The following is a 27,198-nucleotide window of genomic DNA, read 5'->3' as shown; positions in this document are numbered from 1 at the left end:
TTGGGTCAACTCGGTTCATTGTGCATGATTAGTTTTTAGAACTGATTTAGGTATGGGTCTGATGAGATCTACTTGATCGAACCTAGTTACACCCCTCACAAATAATAGAGTTGAAAATATGATGAATATGGTTGAAGATAGGATAGATCCAATACTGGTTTAAACTTTTGAAGGGTGGGTTAGGTTCTAAATCTGAGTCCAACTTGAACCATACAATAAAATAAAGCTTAGGATCCAGTCTAAAAACGGGCCATAATTACTTGATCTAAGAAAATGGATAAAACAAACTGATTTCCAAGAGAAAAGATAAACGACTCAAGTTTGACATTGAAAAATTGCGAGTCTTAATTGAAACTCTTGTCGGGCCCGAGTCTGGTATAAAATTTCACAAAGTATACTCGGGTCCATGTATTAATCGGACCTTTGGGTTCAGATTCAGGTGTTAATCGGGCCTTCTTATTTGTCACCAAACCCAGACCCTATAGGGTTTGGTCTGGGTAAACCCGACCCATTAACACCCCTAATCCAGGTATGCAGTGCATGCTTATTTAATTTCAACCATGGATCTTGATATACCCTAACTTTATCTATTTTAGTTCCGAACAAGATTCAGATATGCACTATCCATCCGAATCGGTTAATGTGAATTGAATCCAGTTTGAACCTGGGTGAAAACTCCCACCCATTTTAATTTGTTATGCATCAAACAAAGAAAGAATCTTGTGTTTAAGGGAAAAAAAGGATAGGCAATACGTTGCAACTTTTTTAAGGCTATAAATGAGAATCTCAAACCATGAGTTAAATGGACAATCATGGTTAAGCTACCGGTGGTTGACGGTTGGGTGCATTACTGAATTTGCTCAAAGGTGAGGACCATTTGAAAATGCAAATAGGTTTGGTAGTTATATTAGATAGAGGCAAAACTTTGATAGTTACTTGAAAATTACCTTATCTTTTTACATAAATTCCAAAAACTTTAGGTTCGAGCCGAGTCCAGCTTAACTCAAACTTGATCAAGCCGAGTGTCTGTTCAGGCTGAGCTCGTCGAGCTCGAGCTCGAGCTCTATTCTAACAAGCCAAGCTGGGCTTGTCGAGCCTACTAGTCCAAGCTCGGTTCGTGTACCAAGTTGATGTTGTTGCCGGTTGGAAATCCCATTGGGCGCCCTCCTGATTTACGGAAAAGCTACTGACCTTTCGATACCTTAACGGTTCACGTCTTGGGCATATGGGACTTGACCCTGAAGTCAAAAGAATGGTTAGTGTGATCACAGAATGAATGGTGGAATCAAGTTATGCCCCAAGTCACCAACCAACCACTAAGAATCAAGGAAATAATATAAGCTGTTGGATTGACCAATGCTGGCAGTATCGGTGCGTATTGTATCAGCAAAAAATTGATACGGATACTAACCTGAATCGGCTATTTATTAATAAATATAAAAAAATACTTAAAAATTAAATTTTAATATTATTTTAATAGTTTAATACGTGTCACGTTTTGATTGACACGAGAATCGGTATCGACCATTCACCTGACAACATTGGGATTGACAAACTTGGTACCCGATTCACCTACCCTCGATGTGCTAAGGCAACCCACCTAACGACTTGTTAACGAGCAGATTTTGACTACGAGGTGAGGCGGCCTGAGCCGAGCCCACACACCAAACAAACCCTTATATATATATATATATATATATATATATATATATATATATATATATATATATATATATATATATAAAGAGAAATAAAAAAGGCAAAAAAGCGAGGCAGAAAGAAAAACGAAGGGTAGGTGTTCCCTACCCTTTCCCAACGGTGGAGATTTGAGATTCACAAACGAATGTTCCGTTTGGACGGTGGATCGAGGTAGAGAACAGAGGCACAGATTAGGATTGGTTGGGTGTGTGGAAGAAGAGTCGGCAGAGCAACAAAGGCTAATTATATTTGCCCCCTCACTGATCCGGTAATAAGTCAAGCAGCGGAGGAGTCTTTGCAAGGCCTGTTTGCTTTTTTTCCTCGGAGATCAGCCGTTCTCTTTCTATTTAGCCGGCGGCCGTTCGATCGATCAGTCACAGGAACAACAAGGAAAGCATGGCTTGCTCCTCTCTGACCGTCTCCGGCGGATCGGTGGTGAGTCGCTGCATCCAGCGGCCGCAGCAGGAGAGGCGCGCTGGTGGCTTCAGCCTGACCACCTCCATCTTCGGCTCCAACCTCAAATCACTGCGCAGCAGCGGGTCGACGAGCGCGATGAAGGTCGCTAGCGTGAGCGGCAACAAACGTCTGCTAGCACCCAATGCCACGGCGGTCCAGACGACCTCGCCTGCGGTTCAGAAGGCCAGCGATTCCCTGGTCGAGAAGTCGGTCAACACCATCCGGTTCCTGGCCGTCGATGCCGTGGAGAAGGCGAACTCGGGACACCCGGGTCTCCCCATGGGCTGCGCTCCCATGGGTCACATCATCTTCGACGAGGTCATGCGCTACAACCCCAAGAATCCTTACTGGTTCAACAGGGACCGCTTCGTCCTCTCCGCCGGCCACGGCTGCATGCTTCACTATGCTCTTCTCCACCTCGCTGGCTACGACAGCGTCAAGGTTCTCTTCTTTTCTTCTCACTTCTCTTTCTTTGTTTGATTGATTCGTTATTGCTGATATGAAAGCGCGTTTCTGTTCATTTCTGGTGAAAATTGAGATTGTGAATCAGAGATCCAACTTTTGGAAGAAAAATAAATATCGATTTCTCTATTTGCACCTTCCTCTTTTCCTGGTTGTGGCGAATCGGAACCCTTTTCTGCTTTTATAGATCGTTTGTTTTCGGATCTAAAGGCATCGATCTCTGGAGATATCTTTTTTGTCTGTGCTGGTGTTTCTTGGTTGCTAGAGTTTCAAACATGCTGTTTTTTTTTAACCCAAATCTTTTCAGGAAGAGGATTTGAAGGCTTTCCGACAGTGGGGGAGCAGAACGCCTGGGCATCCGGAGAATTTCGAGACCCCTGGAATCGAGGTTACAACAGGTTTGCATCTCTTTTACACCACAGATAAAAATTTTCTAAGTAAGCGGAAAAGGAAGAACAGAGCTTGGTTGTTGCTGAAAACAATGCTTTATTTCCTTTCCGTGTAGGTCCTCTGGGTCAGGGTATCGCCAACGCTGTTGGATTGGCACTTGCTGAAAAGCACTTAGCTGCTCGTTATAACAAGCCTGATATTGAGATCGTCGATCACTACACGTAATGTTCATGCTCTCATTTTCCCTAGTGATTCCTTGGGCGTAGCTTGTGATATTTCCCCATGGTTGGTTAGTTTCTCATGGATTTGTGGTGTATTGATGCTGCTGCCAGATACGCGATACTTGGGGATGGATGTCAAATGGAGGGCATTTCTAATGAAGCTTGCTCCCTGGCTGCGCACTGGGGACTTGGGAAGCTGATCGCGTTTTATGATGACAACCATATCTCCATTGACGGAGATACGGAGATCGCGTTTACTGAGAGTGTTGATACTCGCTTCGAGGGATTGGGTTGGCATGTTATCTGGGTGAAGAATGGAAATACTGGATTTGATGATATCAGAGCCGCCATCGAAGAGGCGAAGGCTGTTAAGGACAAACCCACCTTGATCAAGGTTCGTGGGGACGTGATTGCGGAGAGCATATGCTTGGCGCTTGCCGCTACCCTGGCTATTTTTTTAACTGGAAGTGTTTTGAATGTTTCAAGTCCAACTTCTAGAGGTTTGTTGATAACATGTTCCTGTTGCAGGTGACGACGACCATAGGATATGGTTCACCAAATAAGTCTAACACATACAGTGTACATGGTAGTGCCTTGGGTAGCAAAGAAGTTGAAGCAACTAGGCAGAATCTTGGATGGCCTTACGAGCCTTTCCATGTGCCTGATGATGTGAAGAGGTAACTTTGCTTATTGAGAAGTATCTCTGTGGCAAAAGATTGCAATTATTGTGTGGTAGAACTTTCTACTAAGAATCTGAACTTGGATTTACTTCTCCCTCTGTTTTTTTATTTTTTCAGTCATTGGAGCCATCACATCCCTCAGGGGGCTGCACTGGAAGCTGAATGGCAGGCTAAATTCACAGAGTATGAGAAGAAATACAAAGAAGAAGCATCTGAACTTAAGCAACTTATTTCCGGTCAACTTCCAGATGGCTGGGAGAAGGCGCTTCCTGTGAGTAGGACGAACCTAGCTACTTTTAGCTGTTCCTTTGTTCTGCCACTATTTCTGAACTTTTTCTTAGCACTTCGATGTCAAAAAGAAAAAGAAAAAGAGAGAATTTCAGACACTAATGTGTAGCCTTCTGTGACATTAATTGGCTCATTTACCTTTCTATTTCCAGGTTTACACCCCAGAGAGTCCTGCTGATGCAACCAGAAATCTATCTCAACAATGCCTCAATGCACTTGCAAAGGCACTCCCTGGTCTCCTTGGTGGTAGTGCAGATCTTGCATCTTCAAACATGACATTGCTGAAGATGTTTGGGGACTTTCAAAAGGACACACCCGAGGAGCGCAATGTCCGTTTTGGGGTAAGAGAACATGGTATGGGGGCCATCTGCAATGGAATTGCTCTTCACGGCAGTGGCCTGCTACCATACTGTGCAACTTTCTTTGTCTTCACTGATTATATGAGGGCAGCCATGAGAATCTCCGCCTTGAGTGAGGCAGGAGTGATTTACGTGATGACCCATGATTCCATTGGTCTCGGAGAAGATGGTCCAACCCACCAACCTATTGAGCATTTGGCAAGCTTCAGAGCGATGCCGAACATTCTAATGCTCCGTCCAGCAGATGGTAATGAGACTGCTGGTGCATACAAGGTTGCAGTTCTCAACAGGAAGAGACCTTCAATCCTTGCCCTCTCGCGTCAAAAGCTTCCACAACTTCCTGGAACGAGCATTGAGGGAGTTGAGAAGGGTGGCTACATTATTAGTGACAACTCTACGGGTAACAAGCCAGATATCATTCTGACTGGCACTGGTTCTGAGTTGGAGATTGCTGCAAAAGCAGCTGATGCCCTCCGAAAGGAGGGGAAAACTGTTCGCGTAGTATCCCTTGTCTCATGGGAGCTGTTCGATGAACAGTCGGACGAGTATAAGGAGAGTGTTTTCCCCGAGTCTGTTACTGCTAGAGTAAGTGTTGAGGCAGGATCCACATTCGGGTGGGAAAAGATTGTAGGTAAGAAGGGGAAGGCTGTTGGGATAGACCGCTTTGGTGCCAGTGCTCCTGCAGGAACGCTCTACAAGGAGTTTGGTTTAACGGTTGATAATGTCATCGCAGTTGCAAAATCCTTGTAAAAGCTGTTATGGTTGCCTTTTCCAAAAAAAAGACACAGCACTTGGGTCCTAGCTCCTGCTTACTGGGTTATCCGACATACGACAGAAAAGTTGGCTAGGGGTTTGTTCAAGTTGTTTACCTCCAAACTTAATAAATATCCTCTTCAGTTTTCTTTCATGGAATAGATCCGTAGCTCTTTAGGTTATGAGGAGATGAGGAATGAGATTTTAGTCTTTTTTTTGTCTTTCTTGATTGGACAATGTTCTCTACTGTACTGTGTTGTTAAAGTCAACTTTTGTTTTGCAAGGATTTTTTGTATTGGATTCACATCTCTCTCTCTCTCTCTTTCTCTCTCTCTCGCACGTGCGCACTCACATACATACACAACTAACATCCGTGTACCATTGACTTTTGCTAAGTAGTTGAGTCTCACAGAATGTGGTTTTGATCCTTCCAATTCAACTTGTTTAATTGAGTCATTTGGGCATTGACATTAAAATGACCCTCCAAGTAGGTGTATGTTTGGAGTGTGTTCAATGCATGTGTCTAATATATGATGGTCAGTTTGGATTATCATCTAAACATTGAATCACTTATACACCATTCTTTCCTTCTGCAATTATGGTATGATTGCTTATTCTCAAAGTGCAGGTTTTGAAGGGCTTATATGAGTATTTATCAAAAACTCTTGTTTCTTCTAATCTTGCTATTCTGGTTTCTATTAGTGTCAACTTCTTGTCAAGGAATTGACTAGCTGGGTATGTTCCTTCCTGTTTCATTCAGTTGTATTCCTGTTCAGGATAGTAGTTTGTTGGACAACTTAGCAGCATTCTGGTGTATTATGTACCAGTCTTAATTCAATGTGATAGAATGAAAGCACAAATGGTTTGCCTAAACGACATCCCTAACAAAGGTTGGGAATGTGAAAGAGGAAAAATTAGACACCTGAAACAAATGAATTTTTTTAGTTTAGGGTTAATAGAATAGTTAATTATTGTTTTAACTCAGTTGCTATATTATTCAGAAGTCTTTGTTTGTCATTTGTTGGATAGTTTTGTCCTCAACTATTTGTCTAAGATTTCAGTGAATAAGAAATTCACATTCTCGGCCTGCTCAGAACTCCTTGAGGCACTTCATATTTTACATGACCATATTTGCCCGCTGTTAGAATGCAGTAGATTTATAAGAGATGTTCAATCTTTTACAAGTAATGCAGCCATCTTGGAGAGAGTATAGAGCTTCTGAAGACCTCAGGTCTGAATCTGGAGAATTTATTGTTGAGGAGTTCATTATCCTCTTCAAGAGCAGTATAAATAGTGTCTGAGACAACCTAATCCGTGTCTCTAGAGAAGGTGGTGTCTGACCTGATGCCAAGGTTCCAGGTAATGCAAAAAGGAGTAATGTCACCATTGTGATAAGATGAAAGGGCAAAGTTGGTGCATCTTTGCTAAAGAAAACTGATAATGAATGCAATTTCAGGGGATTTTGGTCTGTTGAAATGATAAGTCAGGCTATGTCTTGGTTGTGGAAGAAGTATAAGAGATTGCTTGCCTTTTTGTTCAATGTTTTAGTGTCCCATATTGAAGTGATGCCTCTGAAACCAACAGTTTTTTTTACTGCTGTTAGGCCATGGTTCAACCTCATAGTTTATCAGAATATTTTGATAATTTTACTTTTCTGCACACGTGTGTAAAAGCTTGCCATTTTACTTTGTGCTTTAGTTTATGCTTTATACTAAATACGTAGTCAAGTTGGTTACTTTCAACCCAACAATCTGAAACCTTCTAACAAAACCCAAGTCCATACCTTGTTTCTTCTTCTTTTGTTGCAAGCCCAATAAGCCGTCTTTGAGCATTCACAGCCTTGTTCAAGAAAAGTCCCCAATAGCCAAAGCCTCTCTCCAACTTTTTCTTCTCGAATCTCTTGGTTTTTCCTCTCATGAGAGAGCCCACGGTAAAAATCACCCTTTTATGGGTTTCAAACTATTCCCCAAATAACCTCATCGTTAGAAAGTCCGCAGAAAGAGTGTTCAATGATGTCAAACCTTCATTCACTATGCTTCGTGGAAGGAGCAAAGCCTAAAAAATCGACTGCTTGGCTGGTTATTCAGAGCCTGCAATTGGCTGCCTCTCGTTGCATTCCATCGAGCCGTCGTCGTAGTCGTGACACTTTGGTTAGAGTGGGCCGAGGTCAATGGAACCACAACTGAGACTACAAGGGGGAGAGCCTACAACTGCTAAGCGACTCTTCTTTTATGGAGCCTACTACTTCTACTATTGTGCCTACAAGCCTCAAAGGTTGGAAAGAAAGGCGAGACTTTACTGAAAGCTGATAGTGTTGCCTCACTTTAGCTAGGGTGACAATAGAAAGTCTTCGATGATATGCTGTTCCAGAGACAGTCAGGGGCGGAGCTACATTGTAGCCAGGGTGGGCACGTGCCTAACCTTGAAAATCCCCCACCATGTGCATGTCAGGCCAGGTCAGGGTGGGTGCCACCCGAGTTGGACCCACCATGTAAAAACGATGTGCCCTTGCCCAACCCCGACCCCACCTCTCTCTCTCTCTCTCTCTCTTGGCTACTCAGGGGTTAGGGCAGTAGTCATGCCACCTGCATCCGGTCATCTCAGGTATATCATTTAGTTTTCTTCTTTTTCTTATGCTTTTTTTTTTTCTCTAGGGTTTAGTGCTTTTTGTCTAATTAGCATTTGGGTTATTTATTGTGGCTTTTGTAATGAGATGAATGTATAATTAGGTATTTTTTATGTTGTTTTTACAAGCTTGATTTTTAGCTATAATTTTAAGGGTTTAATTTTTTTCCTCACTTAGCATACATATATGATTTATTTTTGTTAGCGAATAGGTTTTTGGATAATTTTTTTTAAAAACATGAATATATAATCAGATTTTAGGGTCTTTTATTTTTTAATTAGCATTTAGGTTTTTTATTTTGGTTTTTTAAATGAGATGAATATTTAATTAGGTATTCCACATGCTTGAATTTAGTGAAACTTTTAAAAGTTTTGTATTTTTTCTCAATTAGCATATATATATATATATAATGTTTTTTTATCAATTGTGTATATATATTGTTTGTTAGAAAATAGTTTTTTTATTTTTTTAGTAACATGAATATTTAATTAGGTTTTTGGCTTTTTTTTGATATATTTTTTAATTAGCATTTTGGTTTTTGATTTTTTAATGAGTTTTTTTATATTTACACGAAAAAGCCACCCAAAGATTAGAGACCTAGCCACGTTGGCTTTGTCTGCCGTACTTATGGTTGTTGTCTCGACAACGTAAAACTTTGTGGGCTTACCCCTTGCCCCCAAGAAGTATCCATGCTTCAGCTTGCGCAAGGGGATGCCCATGGGATTTGAACCTAGACCAAATGCATAGTGGCCTAGCTTCCATCTCACTATGCCAAACTTCTTTTGGGGTGATTTTTTTTAATAAATTGAATATTTAATTAGGTATTTTTGTTTTTTTTAAATTAACATTAAACATGATTCCACATGCTTGTTTTTACTAAGAAATTTAAGTTTTTTTTTTATCAAATAACCTATAAATGAGTGATGCTTGTTAGGATTTAAAGTTTTGATTTAGTTTTTATAAAATGACATGAATGCTTTTATGGTTTCAGGTTTTTTTTTTTCCAATGGCAATTAGACATGAATCCATGAATAATCAATAATAAATGCTTGATTTTAATTAAAAGATTAAGGGTATTATTTTTAATCAATTAATATACATGCATAATTATAATATTTGTAAGAATTAGGGTTTTTTGTAAAAGTCATGCTTTTGATTAATTGATTTTTTAGAAATATTGTTAGTATAGTTTATTAGGAATTATTTTTCCTTTTCACTATACATGCGTGCCCACCTTGGTTTAAATTCCTGACCCTGACCCTGCCCCCGCGGACAATGATCCCTCTCCTCTTCACGGATATGAGAGTTTTCAAAAGGTGTCTCTCCCGTTGGTTGTCCTGCTCGTCTGTTGTAGGCAAACTCAGCCTTAAGAAGTACCTCTTCCCATCTCGGTGTAAATGAGTAGTCAACAAAACCAAAAGAAAAAACCCCTTTGGAGTTTTCTTAGAACTATGGGTGTCAACAGGTAGGACATTGTCCTATATCCAACCTCAATCAAAGTCTGATCAGTCAGATCCGGTAGCCAAAGTAGGATCCGATTGGTAATGGATTCCAGATTCAAAGTTTGGATCCGACTAAGATCCGAATCCGGAAACATGTGAATGTCAGATTTTAAGTTAATATAATTTGGATTCGGTTTTAGCTTATTCTATCCAACTCTGAGTCTGAATTCAGGTTGGATCAGATCACATCTGATTAGGTCGGACATGGTATTGCCTACATCCAACCCGAGTCCAACTCATTTACATATGATACCGTGTGTATTTATGCAACTGTTTCATTGGGCCTATAAGTCTGCCCGGTTTGAATTGCTGCGCTGTGTAGCATATCAAATTGTGCTTGTTACGAGTCCTGTTTTCATAAATGTTTTTGCAAGTTTCAAGCGAGATTCAAGGGTTCTCCTCATCTACGCACCCGTCTATAACCATTCGGATTAGAAGGGAAACCCTCTAGGGTCATCGTCATCATGTGATTTGTATATGAACTGCTTGCTTGCCTTACCATGAAATATGTGCATGAGCCCTATGAACACTTAGCGCTGTCAACGGGTTGGGTCAGGGATAGGTCAACCCTGACCCAGACCCACCCATGTATCTAATAACCGGGTTTGGGTTTTGTCAAGTCACAAAAATAGGATCTCAAACCTGGACCCACACGTGTGTGTGTTTCTGTCTTAGCACTCCAAATGTGAAACTTTGAGGCCTGCAGCTGGGGTGTCAACTGGTCAAGTTTGACCTAGACCCGACCCATACCAAACCCTATAGGGTCAGGGTTTGGTGATAAAGAAGAAGATTCGATTAACCTAGATTGAACCCAAAGGGCCCCATTAATAGGGACCATATTTGCTATTGATATAGCCTGGGTTTTCCAAACCTTAAAAATACTTGTTGCTTGCTGCGGAGGACTGCAGGGGAGATTGGAGATGGAGGAAAGGATGAAGGATGCCTAGCAGGGGTGTGCTGCCGTGTCAGCACCAATCGCGCATCACTAAGACGTGTGTGTGGCCCAGTGGCGGAGCCAGAAGTTTTTCCTTGGGTGGGCAGACTTCGGGTCTCGGAGACAATGCTATGGTCTTGAAGGACGATCCATTTATTCGGACCAGTGGCGGAGCCAAAAAAAATTCGCTGGAGGAACAGTCATTCGTGGAGAGATAAAACTTAAATAAGCCTTTGAATTAAAATAACAATTGTTACAAACACAAACAACTAAATTTATGAACATAATAAGATAAAACCTTAAATTGTACTTTTAAACTAAAATAAAAATTGTTCACTTAAGAAATACAAACAACTAAATTCATGAAAATTTTACAATTGGAATCTTCTATTTTTCATATTTTGAAAGCAATTCATAATTGCATCATCACTGATGGTATCAAATGTCTCCTTCTCTATGTAAGTAACCAAAGCATCATTGATCCATTCATCTCCCATTCTATTACGTAGACGACTTTTGATATTGTTCATAGCTGAAAATGCTCTTTCAACACTTGCTGTTGCAACTGACAAAGTTAATGCCAACTTAATCAATAGATACACATGAGAAAATACAATGTGCTTTTGAGTTGCTACCATCATCTCTGCTAGCTCTGCTAAAGATTTTAAATTTGAAAACTGATCACTGTTTTGCATGTCTGCAATATATATATCCAATTGATTTTCCAGTCTAATTATGTTTACGTTAGAAAAGTCCTTAGGGTAAAGCTCAGCAAGACGAATAAACTTATCTTTATTAAAAGCAGAAAAAGAATTCTTTGGACTCAAGCATGCCATTGAAAGGAGGAGCTCTGTATTTGCTTCAGTGAAACGATCATTCAACTCTTGAAGTTGCAAATCAATAATAACATAAAACACATCAATACGATAATGATGCAATGTGGTGATCTTTTCAACCTTACGTCTTGGTCGTCCTTGAGGTGTATATGAGTCCCCTAGATCAGGAATCAGAATATCAAATCTCTTACAAAATATGAACACTTTGTTTATGAGAGAGTCACATCCATTGTCTCTCAGACCTTGAAGGCATTGTTTTGATATAGTGACTAAACTCATAGCATTCACAATGTCTTGATCTTTTCGCTGAAGTACTTGTGAAAGATCATCAGTTATTCCCAAAACTTTACACATCAAATATAAGCAAAACACAAATTCAAAATCTTGCAACTGATGATATAAAATAATTGCATCTGAACTTTTTCCTGAATATGTATCTTCTGTAATGAAATCTAACACTTGAATAACAGAAGAATACATACTGAGTAAATTAACCAAAGCATCGTAATGAGAACCCCACCGAGTATCACCAGGTCGTTTGGAACTTATTTCTTGATTTAATCCTCGTCCTGTTTCAAGTTCACCCAATGCAAGTGCTTCAGCAATTCGCATAAATTCTGCTTCTCGAATAAGCTCAGATCTCTTGCATGAAGTGGAGAAAAAAGTTGACAACCTGCCTAATATATTGAAAAACACATCAAGCAATGAATTTTTTTTAGCAACACCAACTAATGCCAATTGAAGTTGATGTGCAAAACAATGAATATAATATGCAGATGCATTTTCATGTAATATAAGACTTTTCAATCCATTAAACTCCCCTCTCATATTACTTGCTCCATCATAACCCTGTCCACGCAAACTTGATATGCTTAATTTATTCTTACAGAATGCTTCTTCAACTGCTTGTTTGAGTGACTGAGAACTTGTTTCAAGAACATGCACAAGTGTAAGAAATCTCTCAACCACTCGACCTTTTTCATTAACAAACCGTAAAACAATAGCCATTTGTTCTTTAGTTGATATATCACGAGAATCATCAAGTAAAATAGAAAAAAAAGTATCTCCAAGTTCCATGATAATAGCATTTGTGGTTTGTATAGAAGCAGCCTTGACAATATCCTTTTGTATATCAGGAGATATCAATTTGTTATTTTCTGGAGCACTTTTCAATACAACTTTATTTATGTCATCATTGATCTTTGCAAATATCTTCAACAACTCAATAAAATTTCCTCTATTAAGAGATTCTTCAGCTTCATCATGCCCTCGAAATGTCAATCCTTGACTTAACAAGTATCTGATTGCACTAACAGTTGCCCAAAGGCGAAGTCTATATTCATCTTTCTGTCGAACACTTTGTTGATAAAGTATAGAATCAATATGTTGTTTTTGTTGCATCAAATTTTGACACTTCATTCGTGCTGAATTGTGAAAACTGCCAGAGCTTCCAACATGTTTATCAAACCTCTTCTTGTCTTTCCAGTTATCAAATCCTTCAGATACGAATGCCTCTAAACTAATCTTCTCTGTGCTTTTTGGCCTGAAAAGATAACACTGCAAACAATATGCTTTATGCTTACTTGTACTATACTCCAACCAATCCTTATACTCATTATACCAAGCTGGAATGAACCTTCGTTTTTGATGGTTTAGTTGAAACATACAATCTCGAGGTTGACAAGGACCTCAGATCATATATGCTCTACGAACATTATCTTGGATATTAGGATGATAACTAGAAATAGAAGGACGAAGTGCAGGGTCTGCAGGTAACTCTGATTCATCATTTTCTGTTTTACATATTTTTTGACTTGGTTCTCCATCTCGAGTTACAGAAGATTTATCAAAGATTGACCCTTTCGTTATAAACTTATCCATTCCTACGCAACGAAAAAAAATATGACAATGTTATATAAGCCAAATCTCATTGCAAAAAATGATCGAGTAAAATGAAATGACAACAAGAACAAGGCAGGGGGCGAAGCCCCCTGTTGGCAATCAAAAGCAAAGCCCCAACCGATAATCGAGGGATAGAGGGCAAAGCCCCCTGTCGGGAAGGGATCGCAGAGGCAAGGGGGATGAAGCCCCCCACCAGAAAAACACAAGTTGGGAAAGTCAAGCGACCCAGATGATGTATGAACTACCATTTCCATTCAATGACCTGACAGGATAAATCTTATACATCTTCCTACTCAGATAGCACAACCAAGCAGAAAGCATTCACACTGGCCAACCTAAGCCCCAAGCAAAACATTGACACCACAAATAGTACCTAGCAGAAGTCTCAGAGAATTATAGTCCTATACTTAAGGATCAATTGTGTGTGTGTGTGTGTGTGCATGTGTACCCGATTCCTTTCATTCAAGAACTCTGAGATAACTGAAACTCTTGCTAATCCTTCATAATAACAGCACTAGTATTATCCTAAGAGACCCCGTTGAGGCATAAATCCTATGAAATATTCCCTGCCAACTATCTTGACTGCAATCAAGCTAGGAGTTGGGCAGTTTAAATGACAATGTATTGCATAACATGAAGCATTTAATTCAAGAGACTACAGAAGAGAAACAACAACATGGTCACACACACGGACAATTCTCAAAACTTTATGCATCATTATCTCATGCAGTAGATTTAGTTTGGTTAAGTTAGCTTTGGTTCTTTTCAGCAAATGGTGAAATCAAAGGGATATGAAACAAAGTTATCAGAATTTAAAGTCAAAGCTATCACCATTATCTTTAGCCTGTCATATCCAAAAATTTTAAGTGTCATTATGGGATTGTTTCTACATAATATTTGGTTTTGTCTCCAAAAAGATGGGAAAAAAACACCTTATTGTAACTCTGTATATACTATAGGAAACAGATACATGACTCGATTAACGAGTATATTTCTTGCAATTTGTCTTAAGTTTGCTTACAAGCAAAGTACTTAGTGTGGCATAATAAGCAGTCATCCACTATGACTAATAGAAAGCTGCAATAGTTATTTCCATTGAGTTCCCCATATTCATGACCTTTTGAAGAGGCACCTCTCCAAGCAGGATATTTAGTTCTTGGTTACCTGTTATTTGGGCCTCAACTTTTCTGTAGATTTTGTCAACCTCTTTTGCTTTACAGTATGCACCTTCCAGTTTTGATAACATGGAGCCTACAACATTCAGACCCTTAGGCAGTCTACTTGTGCAAAAGAACCAACAGAAATCGCCTAAAAACTTGACAAAGGAGCTCCATTCTAACACCAGTCTATGACACATTGAGCAATTTGCTGCCACCAAAAAGCCCAGAGCTAAATTAATCCTGGCAAATGGGTTTCCTCTAAGCGCACACAATCATTGCAGCCTCAATTCTAACTAGACTAGCCTCAAGAATTATCGTGGTGTCTTCTTAAGAGAAAAGACCAGAAAAAGCAGCAGCATAGCAAGGCTTTAGTGGGTGGGTTTCTCAAGTTATCTGAGGGAATGAATTCACAAATGGTTGAGAAAAGTGTCAACCAAACTTGACAACAATCAACCAACAAAAGTATGAACAAAATAGCCAAGTGGTCCTGACTGTACTACTCTTGATACACAAGCAATGAGAGTCATGAGTTCATGGCGATAGCATTGCAAGTTCCTAACTAGTAGCTACTTGATATTTCAAGGAGAGAAAAGGGGTCAAATAATTCTCTTATGGGCATATGTTGTAGGCTGAAAAGGTAAAAAATGGACAAAATCTGAACAACATGAGAAAAGAGAAAGCCACAGACCAGTTGTAACCACACAATCATCAGTTCAAATCCCTTATATCCTAGCTTTTCTTCATCAATGCAGGAAACGTTCTTTAGGCCCAGCTTTGCATACTTTGTCAAAATTCTATTTCATGCTAAGCTACATGAACTAAAGGACACAATATCTGATAGTTCTTTGAATTTGTAGTTTTTGCCATTTGTGGTGTCTGTTATGCTTTTGGTTGCTGTTGGTTGTTAAGATTGAATGACTTTTATGAACTGCAATCACATTTGGTACGATCAACAACTGAAATAACATATTGCCTTTATATCAATTATGAATGAATTTTCACCACATGAAACCTATACATAAATCAAACATCTTTAATGAAAATCACCTCCAGAGACTTCATCTAGACAGAAAAAAATCATTGCCACAGTTCAAGGTCAAGGTAAGAAACCAAATGCTACAAGGATAAAATTCTTGAATTGACAATTGTGATTAATATAATAAAATATATTAAGAAACAAATATAATGCCAAAATGATGAAGTGCACTACACACGAAGGTGAAAGCAGACCAAACAAAAAGAATCCACCATGTCATGAACAGATTTGCTTCCTTGATGAAAGATGAATCATGCATTAAGCCGTGAATAAAAGGCAAGGCAGCAAATGAACTGTCCCTAATTTGGGATAAACCAAGAAACAGTAGTACCAATGTCGGAGCGGTGTCTGCCGATCGACTAGAAAAGCAAGAGAGAGGGGAAGTTACCTGCGACAGTGCGACGGTCGGCGGTTACGCCGGCTAGCGATGGTCGTCGGCGAACGAGGAGGAAGGTCCGACTGCTACACCCGTGCCTCGCGTCGTCGGAGCTTGGGGGGCACCGCGGGTTCACCGAAGGGAGGCCGACGACAGTCGACGGTGGCTGCAGAGGACAGGGGAGGAGAGCCGGCGAATGGGGTTGCCGGTGACGGAACGCCGGAACAGAAGGGCAGAGCACATAGGAAAGAGAAAAAGTGGCGAGGGTTTTACCCCTTGCTCCCATTCGGCAGGCTCTAGACTCATCGAGAGCCCGGGTCCCGAGTCGACTCGGTTTCACGAGTCCCGAGTCGACTCGGTTTCCCGAGTCGCGAGTCAACTCGGTTTCGAAATCTAGGGTGGGCGACCGCCCACCCATGCCCACCCGTGGCTCCGCCACTGGTGTGGTCTGGTCTGAGAGAGGGTGCCAACAATGACTCTCATTGTGAAGGAGAGATGCCGACGGCCTTGCTACTCCAACCGAACGTGAACTCAGGGTGTCGAGAACCACGTGACCTCCTGCCGACTTAGAGAGAACTACGCTCCAAGCGGTTTAGCCCTACGCTGAGCCTTTCACAAGGTGTTGCACACCAAATGGGGAAGAAGAAAAAGAGAAAAAGAAAAGAGGCGAGAAATTCGCAAGGGGAGGAAAAACAGACTAATTCAGTTCATGCCCCAGCAATTACATAAGGAGGGGGGGGGGGGGGGGGTCTTATAGGCCCTTACAAAAGGTGGTCCCCAAAGATGGGGCACCATTTAGGGGGCTTACCCGTGCGATCGGACCCCTGCTAGTTGGCAGAGGTCGTACACTGGCGCAAAGAACGTGCACTAGTTTACAACTAATACCCCCTATGGTGTGCCTGCCACATGGTATTTGTGAAATGTAAAACGGGGCACGTGGCAGGGAGGTGGTCTGACAAAAGGACGAGCGTGGCCTCCTGCCATGCCTAGAAGCATCTTCGGTGCGCGTTGACCCATGCGGTGTGAGGGCAGTTCGCCATGTGGGTCTCCAGCTGCAGGTCGTATCAACTCCACTATTCTTTCATTCCACATTGTCCTCAAGGCGCTGCATTGCTTTGCACCGCAGTGTGCTGGTCTCGCGCGGTTGAGTGTGGCGTAAGCAGGTGCGCAAAACACAAGCTTGCCAAGGCATGGACACGGGTGGAAGTTGAAGTTGGCTTGTTGCCTCCTGCCATTGTCTGCACAGGCTGCTTTCACAATCCAGTGCATAATTGGGCTTGTGCACCTGGACCTAGGCATGCAAGTGGGGAAGGGTTGGCATCATCTAGACCCCTTCACCCCTCGCCTCCCCCGTTCTTTTCTCCTCTTACCTAGGTCAAAAGGAAAATTCTCCCATGCCTCACGCACTTTTGTTTATGTTGGTTTGGGTACCGGGTCCACCCATGAAGGGCGAGATTCGGACCCGACCCACGTTAAAGAAAGGGGGCGGTTTGAAAACCGCCCATTTCCCCCACTTCTAGGGCAATGTTTTCTGTTGGGTGTACAGTGGAGGGAATGAACACTGTAGAAGAACGAGAAACAGAAAAATACAGAGCATTGGGTGTTTGAGAGAGAAGAGAGTCCGTGTGAGACACAGGAAGATAAAAAAGGTTGGACCTTTGTGTGTTTAAGTAAAGAGGAAATACTGTGTGGTACATAGTGGATGACATTATATTATGTCTACAAAAGAGAGATCTCAATAAGGAGATCTGTGCACAGAGAAAAGAAACAGTAAGAAGAAGAAGATAGTGCATTTTTGTGGTGAATCAACGTGATTAGTATCTGGACTCGTGGAATCATCGTTCTCTTCAAGTGAGAGCACACATTCGTTGAGCAAAAGCGAGCATCATTGATCCGCTGTTTTTCCGCTTCTGCAACAACGAAAAAGGTATGTTTTCATGCTCTTCATTGGTATCAGAGCAACAGGTTTTAAGGATGCCGTTTTTACTTGTGGATGTATTCTCGTTCTTGGTGGTCGCTTGCGGCGAGGCGTCAATCAATGCATGATTGTATTTTACCGTGTAGCTGATGCCACACACGATCAAGGCATGGGATCGGTCGACTCTTGTGCCCAGGTCAGATTCGGGACCCTACAGATCATGCGGGTTGCTGCAGCCGCAGGCTCTACGACTAGGCCGTACCTAGTTTTTTTGGCCCGATGGGCTCCTGTGACGCGGGCCTGATTTTGGGTGAGGCTCTGCGGCACAGGCCGCAGGCCGAGACCCATCCCTATGGCATAGGCTGCAGGCGTAGCCCGACCTGAACCTGTTCTTGCGGCATAGGCCGCAGGCTTAGCCCAGCTTGACCCAGCTTTGCGGCATAGGCTGCAGGCCTAGCTCTTGGCCCTGCAGCACAAGCCGTGGGCCGAGTTCATGGAACTGCGGCACGAGCTGAGAAATTTTTTGGCTGAACCCTGGCATGGCCAGGGTCCATGTGGGTCGAGGCCAATAGCTAGTGGCTGGAGCTGCAAACTCCCTTAGTTAAGCCACTACTAGGCCGGAGATACCCAGATCCGTATAACTTAATATATATATATATTTTGAATTTAAATGCATGTAATATAATCATATTGATCATATAAGGAGATCGAAGTACTTTGGAAGTACTTACTCTATGTGTTGATATCTTGTTTAAACAGTCATAATACAGTTTAGGTGAATATAATTATTTTAAGAAAAGTGGGAGATGATTGTGAACGTAGTGATCTTTCGATTCCACACCCTATGAAAAATTATATGTTACCTAATCGTGTGATTATAACTGCATATAGATGTGCTAATGATTAGATCATAACATGCTTGAATAACATTATTTTTTTTGCGCATTGCTTTACTCTTATCTAAAAAGGATATGGTTGCACCAAATAAATCAATAATGGACTTGGCACGAATTGAAAAACTGAATGATGATAACTATGATATATGGCATAGAAAGATTAAATTTACACTGGAGGAGGCTGAGGCCTTGGAGGTTCTCAACCATACTGTGAAATGACCTGAAATTGGTACTGGGGCACAATCTCGTAAGGACATGGAAACCTATGAGAAATGGAAACGCATGAATACTGTTGCGTGTGTCACCATGCTATGTTCTATGTAGGATGACATCATGTGCCAATTTGAGCATTATAAGACTGCTCAACAGATGTGGATGACCCTTAAAGATAAGTTTGGGGGAACACCAGTTACAAAACTAAGGAGGTTGACCATCAGGTTCGATTCATACAGAAAGTCCCCTCAGCATACCATGAGCCAACATCTCAGAGAGATGGCAAACATGATTAGAGAGCTCAATAGTGTAGGGCATACCTTTACAGATGAACAACAGGTCCAGGTTGTGATTCGTTCCCTGTCACATAGTTGGGAACATATGAAAATTAATATGACTCATAACGAAAGTATTAAGACTTTCGATGATATCGCCCGTCATGTAGAGGTGAAAAATGATCGCCTTGAGGCGACTCAATCATCTAGCATGAGGGCATATGTAGCAGAAAGCTCTAAAAGGCCAAATTCTTTTAAGAAGAAATTCTATGGACCAAGGAGGTTCAAGAAGGGACAAGACAAAGAGAAAGAAAAGAAGCCTTATCAGCGCTCTGAGAAGCGTGGAAGCAAGAAAAATAAGGCAAATGCAAAATGCTTTAAATGTGGCAATTTGGGTCACTATGCTCGTGAATGTCATGAGCAGGAGAAAGTACATTTTCTTATGACTCCTGTTTTTTATGAAAATGTTTGTAGTTGTGCACTAATTATTGAATCTAATCCTATGTGGATTGTAGACTTAGGAGCCACTGACCATGTGACCAAAGATCGCACAAACTTCGTCGAATATAGGAAGATGTCATCTAGTTCGAATTGGTTGTTCCTGGGGAATAACACTAGAGCAGAAGTCAAAGAAATAGGGACTTGCAAATTGGATTTGCGAGGAAGACGATCTCTATTATTATATGATGTTCTGCATGTTCCAGAGATTCGACGAAATTTGATTTCAGTTTCTGCTTTGTCTATGTTAAACTATAAATTTGTGTTTGGGGATGTCAATGTTGACATCATTTGTGGGCAAACTTTAGTTGCTTCTGGTTTCTTGATGAATGGTTTCTATGTGTTGGACACAGAACTTATTAATTTGAATGTTAATGATGAATGTTTTTCACTTGTTTCAACTGCTAATAATATGGATGTGGATGTATCTGTATGGCATGCTCGGCTTGGACATATAGGGCAAAAGAGAATGGATAGGCTCGCATGAGAGGGTCTTTTGGGATCCCATGCGAAGATTGAAATGCCTATATGTGAGCATTGCCTTGCTGGAAAGGCAACTCAATTACATTTTGGAAAGTCAATTAGAGCAACCTATCCTCTTCAATTAATTCATTCAGATATATGTGGGCCAATGAATGTGACAACGAGGCATGGAGCTTCATATTTCATCACTTTTATTGATGATTATACATGATTTAGCCATGTGTATTTAATTACGCATAAATCTGAAGCATTGGATTGCTTTAGATCTTTTATGAACATGGTGGAGAATCAACTTGATCGTAGGATCAAGGTTTTGAGAACAGATCGTGGACGTGAATATCTATCCGAACAATTCAAGGAATTGCGTGATAGATAGACAATTAACTACTCCTTGAACTCCGCAACAAAATGGTGTTGCAGAAAGGAGGAATAGGACCCTCTTAGAGATGGTCAGGTCCATGATGGCGTAGGCAAATTTACCTATTTTCTTTTGAGGTGATTTCTTATTGACTGCCGCTCATGTATTAAATCGTGTACCATCTAAATCTATTTCTTCAACTCCCTATAAATTGTGGAAAGGCAGAAAGCCAGATTTGGCTTATCTCAGACCCTGGGGGTCTGCTGCATATGTCTATAATCTTTCCCATCAATATGGAAAATTGGGTCCTAGGGGAAAGAAGTGTATCTTTATAAGATACTGTGAACATTCAAAAGGATATGTATTCTTAGGAGAGAATACTGATGGGAGTGTTTCTGAAATAGATTCTAGAGATGCCATATTTATTGAAAGTGACTTTCCTAAAAGGGGAGAGATAGAGTGTCACTTCCAATTCTATGAATTGGATGATGAAGATCAATCTAAAGAGATTGATCATCATGTTTTAGAGACACAAGAGGATGTGTCTATACCACTATTGGATAGTGAGAGTAACACTCAAGTGGATATTGATTTTGATGAAGATCTGGCAACTCGAAAGAGTATGAGGAAGAGAATTCCTCGTCGGAGATTCCAAATCGAAGGGGAGGCCTTTGTGGTTTTGCCCCAAGATGATAAGATATCTAAGAGTGTTAGAGATGCTCTATCTTGTCCTAAAAAGAATGAATGGCACAAGGCGATGAAAGAGGAAATGAAATCGATGACATCCAACGAGGTCTGGGATCTTGTTAATCTTTCAAAAGAAAGAAAACCTATTGGGAGAAAATGGGTTCTCAATATTAAAAGGAATGCTATGGATCTATCGAGCAATATAAAGCTCGTTTGGTTGCTAAAGGATACACACAGATGGCAGGGATAGACTATGATGAAACATTCTCACCTGTGGTAAAATTGACCTCTATTCGCCTTTTTTTAGCCATAGTGTCACATATGGATTTAGAATTACATCAGATGGACGTTAAAACTGCATTCCTTAATAGAAAATTGGATGAATATATATATATATATATATATATATATATATATATATATATATATATATATATATATATATATATATATATATATGGAACAACCTGAGGGGTTTGTTACTGCTGGTTTTGAGTGCAAAGTGTGCAAACTCAAACGATCTATTTATGGATTAAAGCAGTCATCCAGACAGTGGTATTTAAGATTTCATGAGACCATCATGAGCAATAATTTTGCTATGATTGATGATGACCACTGTGTTTATCTTAAGCGTCAAAGTCAAAAATTTGTAATTCTAACTCTATATGTGGATGATATTTTATTGGCTAGTAATCATTTGGAGTTTCTAAAAACCATTAAAGAATGGTTGTCTATTCATTTTGAAATAAAAGACATGGGTGAAGCATGCTTTATGATGGACATAGAGATAAAAAGAGATTGTTCAAAAAGACTTCTTTCTCTTTCACAAGAGTCATATATAAAGAAGGTCTTAAAACGATTTTATATGCAAGATAGTAAACCCATAGATACTCCTGTTGCAAAAGGGGATGATTTAAGTCTTAAGATATGTCCAAAGGAATCCAAAAAAATATAAGCTATGTCCAAAGTCCCTTACTCCAGTGCAGTAGGCAGCCTTATGTACCTTATGATGTGCACCCGACCTGACATATGTTATGCAGTAGGGTTGGTGAGTAGATATCAAGTTAATCCAGGACAAGCCCATTGGAAGGCTGTCAAGAGGATTATGAGATATCTTAAAGGCACATCAGATTCAGTTCTTTGTTACCATGGTGGTAACATGCGTGTGGTAGGCTATACTGACGCAGATTGGGGCGGGGACCCTGATGAGCATAAGTCTATGTCTGACTATGTGTTCTTGATGAATAATGGTGTTATATCTTGGTGTAGCAAGAAATAGACGTGTGTAGCCTTGTCCACAATGGAAGCTGAATTTGTTGCAGGATCGTTTGTAGTGCAGGAATGTGTTTGGTTAAGGAGATTCATCAAACATTTGGGACTCTCTTCTGAAGCAAAACTGCCAGTGACTTTATTCCGTGATAATCAAGCGACAATTGCGTTTGCTAAGGATCCCAAGTTTCACAATAAAACCAAACATATTGATACGAGATGCAAGTATATGCGCGATATTATATCTAAAGGCAAGGTTGCCTTGACATATGTTAATACCCAAGATATGGTGGCAGATCCTTTTACTAAGCCAATCAATAGGGATTCTTATGTTAAACATGTAAAATCTATGAGTATTTGTAAGATTTGATATGCTAATGTTATTTATATTTTCTTTCTATGATCATTGTATAGCATGTTGCACATCTATATGAGTATGCTATCAGGTTTTAGATAAATCTTCTCACACAGATTTATCGCCTCAGACACTGCTTGTGGGCGGGCTGAGATGAGATGTAACAAAATCCAGGATTGCTGAATTAAGAAGCATGTCGGATTTTGGGAATATCATGTGATAATAACTTAAAAGAGTGGAAGTACAATGAGTCATGATATCCGCCATATATACGTATATGGGATACATCACCCTAACTGGGTTAGGATGAGGTCTTGTGTATATTTAACTACATGGAGAGACCGACCTTGATATCTAAATGTCAAGGGTAACTTGGTTGACCAGATCTGAGGACTTGGATAGACATTGCATGAGAATGTGCATCCTGAAGGACTCAAGTTAGTTTCTCGGGGAGGAACTGAACTAGTAAAGATCTGTACGACAAAGAATTTATGGTGTATGCATACACTCACTGAAGCGAGAAAGTCTTGCCGTAATACGTGAGTCATACCACGTATGTCGCACCATGACTATAAGTCGACCACAAAAGGAAATGAAGAATGATTCCTGCTTCATTATTGTGTGAGTCCTTAATATATATATATATAGAAATATATATTTTGATGTCCTTATTGACTTTTAACCTTATTTTAAGGAGAAAGATGAGTGTTGCTACTTTAGCATGTTGCTTAAGACCATGCATGATTCGGTCTAAAAGAACATGTCTGAAAAAACAACTTATCCTGATTCAAAGAATAAGAATTGGAAATGAAGATCATTTGGCATTTTCAGATTATGCACATGTTAAAAGCTAGCTTATTTTACCGCATCCTGGGGATGTTTGGGTTTATAATGAAACATGTGGCATAATGAAATGCCTTGTCTAGCATAGCTTAGCATTATAATATGTGCAGAGGGATTCAGTATGCTAGAATATGAAAAATGTATTTGATCTAGGACACAGTGAGCTTCTTACTTGACTTGTGTAGGTATACCTTGTGTTATCTTATTATTTGCAGGTTTAGGCTATTATGTTACACTAACCGGTACATAATATGCCTCCACTCCCTAAGCTCACGGGTCGCACGGTCCATTTTCCAGTATGAATACACGATGTTATTCACCATATGAGCACGTTTGGTGTTCCTTCTTCTAAGATCTCTTCCCATCATGTGTGAGTGGGAGAATGTTGGTTTGGGTACCGGGTCCACCCATGATGGGCGAGATTCGGACCCAACCCACGTTAAAGAAAGGGGGCAGTTTGAAAACCGCCCATTTCCCCCACTTCTAGGGCAATGTTTTATGTTGGGTGTACAGTGGAGGGAATGAACACTGTAGAAGAACGGGAAACAGAAAAATACAGAGCATTGAGTGTTTGAGAGAGAAGAGAGTCTGTGTGAGACATAGGAAGATAAAAAAGGTTGGACCTTTGTGTGTTTAAGTAAAGAGGAAATACTGTGTACGTTGGTACACAGTGGATGACATTATATTGTGTCTACAAAAGAGAGATCTCAATAAGGAGATCTGTGCACAGAGAAAAGAAACAGTAAGAAGAAGAAGATAGTGCGTTTTTGTGGTGAATCAACGTGATTAGCATTTGGACTCGTGGAATCATCGTTCTCTCCAAGTGAGAGCACGCATCCGTTGAGCAAAAGCGAGCATCATCGATCCGCTGTTTTTCCGCTTCCGCAACAACGAAAAAGGTATGTTTTCGTGCTCTTCAGTTTTGAACTCCTACTACAGTTCTATTGCAGAACTTGTGTTACGAGGGGAGGCTCTCACTTCTTGGGTGGCTACACTCCTACTATAACATTGGTCTCGAAATGCCAAGGCATCGCCCCACTTGCTTGTGCGGGAATGTAAGTGCGCGCGACGGAGGGCGTAGTGAGGGTGCAAGCAAAATTGAAGGGCGCATGAGCGGAAAGCACACGGGGGCATGCAGTGCAGGAATTTTGTGAAGAGGCGCACCCAGACACGTATGATGTGCCCAGGCGCGTACGGCGTGCCCAGGCGCATACGGCGTGCCCAGGCGCGTACGGTGCCCGAGGGAGCGGTTGGAGAGTGCGGCAACATGGCAGCCAGTGCGACTGGGAGCGTGCATGCAGCGTAGTGCTGAAACAAGGATGTCTGAGGTGTAGGGGTGGCAATCGGGTCGGGTTGGCGGGTCAGCATACCGCAACCCGAACCCAAACCCGACCCGTTTATTAAACGGGTCGGCTGTGGCAAACACAAACCCGACCCGTTTAATAAACGGGTAACCCGACACGACCCGCCAACCCATTTAATAAATGGGTTGGGTCGGGTAAACGGGTTTTCAGGTTCGCGGGTCAGGTTGGCAGGTCGGGTTGGCGGGTAGGCAGGTTGGCGGGTCGGGTTGATGGGTCAGGTTGGCGGGTCGGGCAGATGGGTTGGCGGGTCGGGTTGGCGGGTCGGGTTGGCGGGTTGAGCCACCCGCCTAACCCGTTTATTAAACGGGTCAGCCGGGTTGGCATACCCCCAACCCGAACCCGACCTGTTTAATAAACGGGTTACGAGGGTCAACCCGTTTATTAAACGGGTTGGCTTAAGCCCAACCCGAATCCGCCTAAGAGGCGGGTTGGCGGGTCGTGTCAGAAATTGCCACCCCTACTGAGGTGCACGACGGAAGGTGTGTGGGGGTGCGTGCAGAGGCGCATGTGATGCGAGCTTGTGGGTGCGTGCTGCGCATGGCACAGTCGAGCGACGAGCGACGCGAGGGTGCGAGCGGATGCAGGAGCGACTGTGGCGATGTGTAGCACAGTCGCATGGGCACGTGAGGCACAACGTGCGGCTGTGTGCAGATGTCTGCCTATGGTTGCCTGTCGCAGCAACGGATGCTGGATCACGCATGCGAGGCAGACGCTGCGCAGAGCATGCATTCGGCAAAGCTGCAGGCATGCGGTCGAGAGGCACGTGCGTTGCAGGGGCAAGAAAGAAGCGGGCGCACGAGGAGCGCAGTGGAAGCACAGGCAGGTGCGCTTTGAGCGGCATCGGCAACAGGGAAACAACAGTAGTGCGCAGACACACATGAAGGTGAAGGCTCTCGGATGCGTGGGGCGCAAAGCTATGCACGAGCATCTCAGCAACACTTTGCCTTCATAGGCCTGCTTTTCGCTTTCCAGAGCACATGCATATGCGTGCGGTTGTTGACCGTTGGGTACGACACATGGCTTGTGCGGGTAGGCCTCGCATGGCGGGGGTTACAGAGGTGCGCGGCATAAGGTAGGCATGTGATGAAGTGCGGCAGAAACCATAGCAAGAGTGTGCACATGGTGAGGGGGTGCAGATGCACTTGTAAGCACGCTCAGAGAAATAGTTGCAAAGAGCGCAAGTTCTCTGATACCAATTGATATAGATTGGGTTTTCCAGACCTTAAAAACACTTGTTGCTTGTTGCGGAAGACTGCAGAGGACTGAGGGGAGATTGAAGATGGCGGAAGGGATGATGGATGCATAGCGGGGGTATGCTATCGTGTTAGCACCAATCACGCACTAAGACGTGTGTGCGGCCTGATCTGAGAGAGGCTGCCAACGGTAACTCCTGTTGTGAATGAGAGATGCTGATGGCCTTACTACTCCAACCGAACATGAACTCAGGGGGATCGAGAACCACGTGACCTCCTATCAGTTCGAAGAGAACCATGCTCCAAGCGGTTCAGCCCTATGCTGAATCGCTCCCAAGGTGTTGTGCATCAAATGGGGAAGAAGAAAAGGGAAAGGAGAGAAGAGGCAAGCAAGGAGAGGAAAAGCAAATTAATTCATTTCATGCCCAGCAATTAGGAAAGCACGAGTAGCCATAACGGCTTACCCGTGTGACCGGACCCCTTCCAGTTGGCAGGGGTTGTACACTGGTGCAAAAAACGTGCGTCAGTTTACAACTAATACCCCCAGCGGCGTGTCTGCCGCAGGGGTATTTGTGAAATGTAAAACGATCCCTGCGGCACGCCTGCTGCAGGAAAGGTGGTCTGACAAAAGGACAGGCGTAGCCTCCTGCCTAGAAGCATCTTCAGTGCGCATTAACCTGCGCAGTGTAAGGGCGGTCGGCCACGTGGGTCGTATCACTATAGTTATTCCCAAGTACAAATGCCTCTTTTTTTTTTAAGTTTTTGATTGTTTCATAAACCAAACCTTACAGATGTGATCCACGTTTTTTTAGTAGAAATCAGACTCTTAAGTTGTCTGATCATGATGTAGGCTTTTACAAGGCTTCGAAAATTAACAGCCTATAAATACTTTACAGACTCATAAAATCATATTTTTTCCATTGAAAAAACACAATTCAAAAGTCAATACCTATTATTTTAAACACACTAATTCCGTCAATGAGATCTGATTGGATCGAACAACTTATGACAGTGATTTAGAGGCATTTGTACATATAAACGTCTGTAACAAACATTCTCATATATATATATATATATATATGCTCGGTAGCACACCACACATCGACCAAGGACTTTATCAGCGCCTTAGGAGCATAACTTATTATTGCGCTATATATATATATATAT

The 27,198-nt window shown here is 41.7% G+C and overlaps 1 protein-coding gene across 1 annotated transcript; it reads left to right on the top strand.

Annotated features, from left to right (window-relative positions):
- The first annotated feature begins 1,916 nt into the window (after positions 1 to 1,916).
- LOC149837604 (transketolase, chloroplastic) lies at positions 1,917 to 5,590 on the top strand. Its single transcript, XM_090006137.1, has 7 exons — positions 1,917 to 2,595; positions 2,924 to 3,014; positions 3,122 to 3,227; positions 3,339 to 3,621; positions 3,756 to 3,904; positions 4,025 to 4,178; positions 4,348 to 5,590. The coding sequence occupies exons 1-7, from the start codon at positions 2,095 to 2,097 to the stop codon at positions 5,302 to 5,304; spliced, it is 2,241 nt and encodes a 746-aa protein (XP_089862263.1). The 5' UTR covers positions 1,917 to 2,094; the 3' UTR covers positions 5,305 to 5,590.
- The last annotated feature ends 21,608 nt before the right edge of the window (positions 5,591 to 27,198 follow it).

This window comes from Nuphar pumila, chromosome 5, assembly GCF_984573655.1.
Source record: "Nuphar pumila chromosome 5, dmNupPumi1.hap1.1, whole genome shotgun sequence".
NCBI classification, from domain to species: domain Eukaryota; kingdom Viridiplantae; phylum Streptophyta; class Magnoliopsida; order Nymphaeales; family Nymphaeaceae; genus Nuphar; species Nuphar pumila.
The sequence above is the reverse complement of the archived record's forward strand: the minus strand, read 5'-3'. Positions and strand labels throughout refer to the sequence as shown.

Bases quoted from the DNA above. Each gene is read 5' to 3' on its own strand.
- LOC149837604 (XM_090006137.1), top strand. From the start codon at position 2,095: ATGGCTTGCTCCTCTCTGACCGTCTCCGGCGGATCGGTGGTGAGTCGC. The intron at 2,596-2,923 runs GTTCTCTTCTTT...AAATCTTTTCAG, and splicing joins CTGGCTACGACAGCGTCAAG to GAAGAGGATTTGAAGGCTTT. The intron at 3,228-3,338 runs GTAATGTTCATG...TGCTGCTGCCAG, and splicing joins GAGATCGTCGATCACTACAC to ATACGCGATACTTGGGGATG.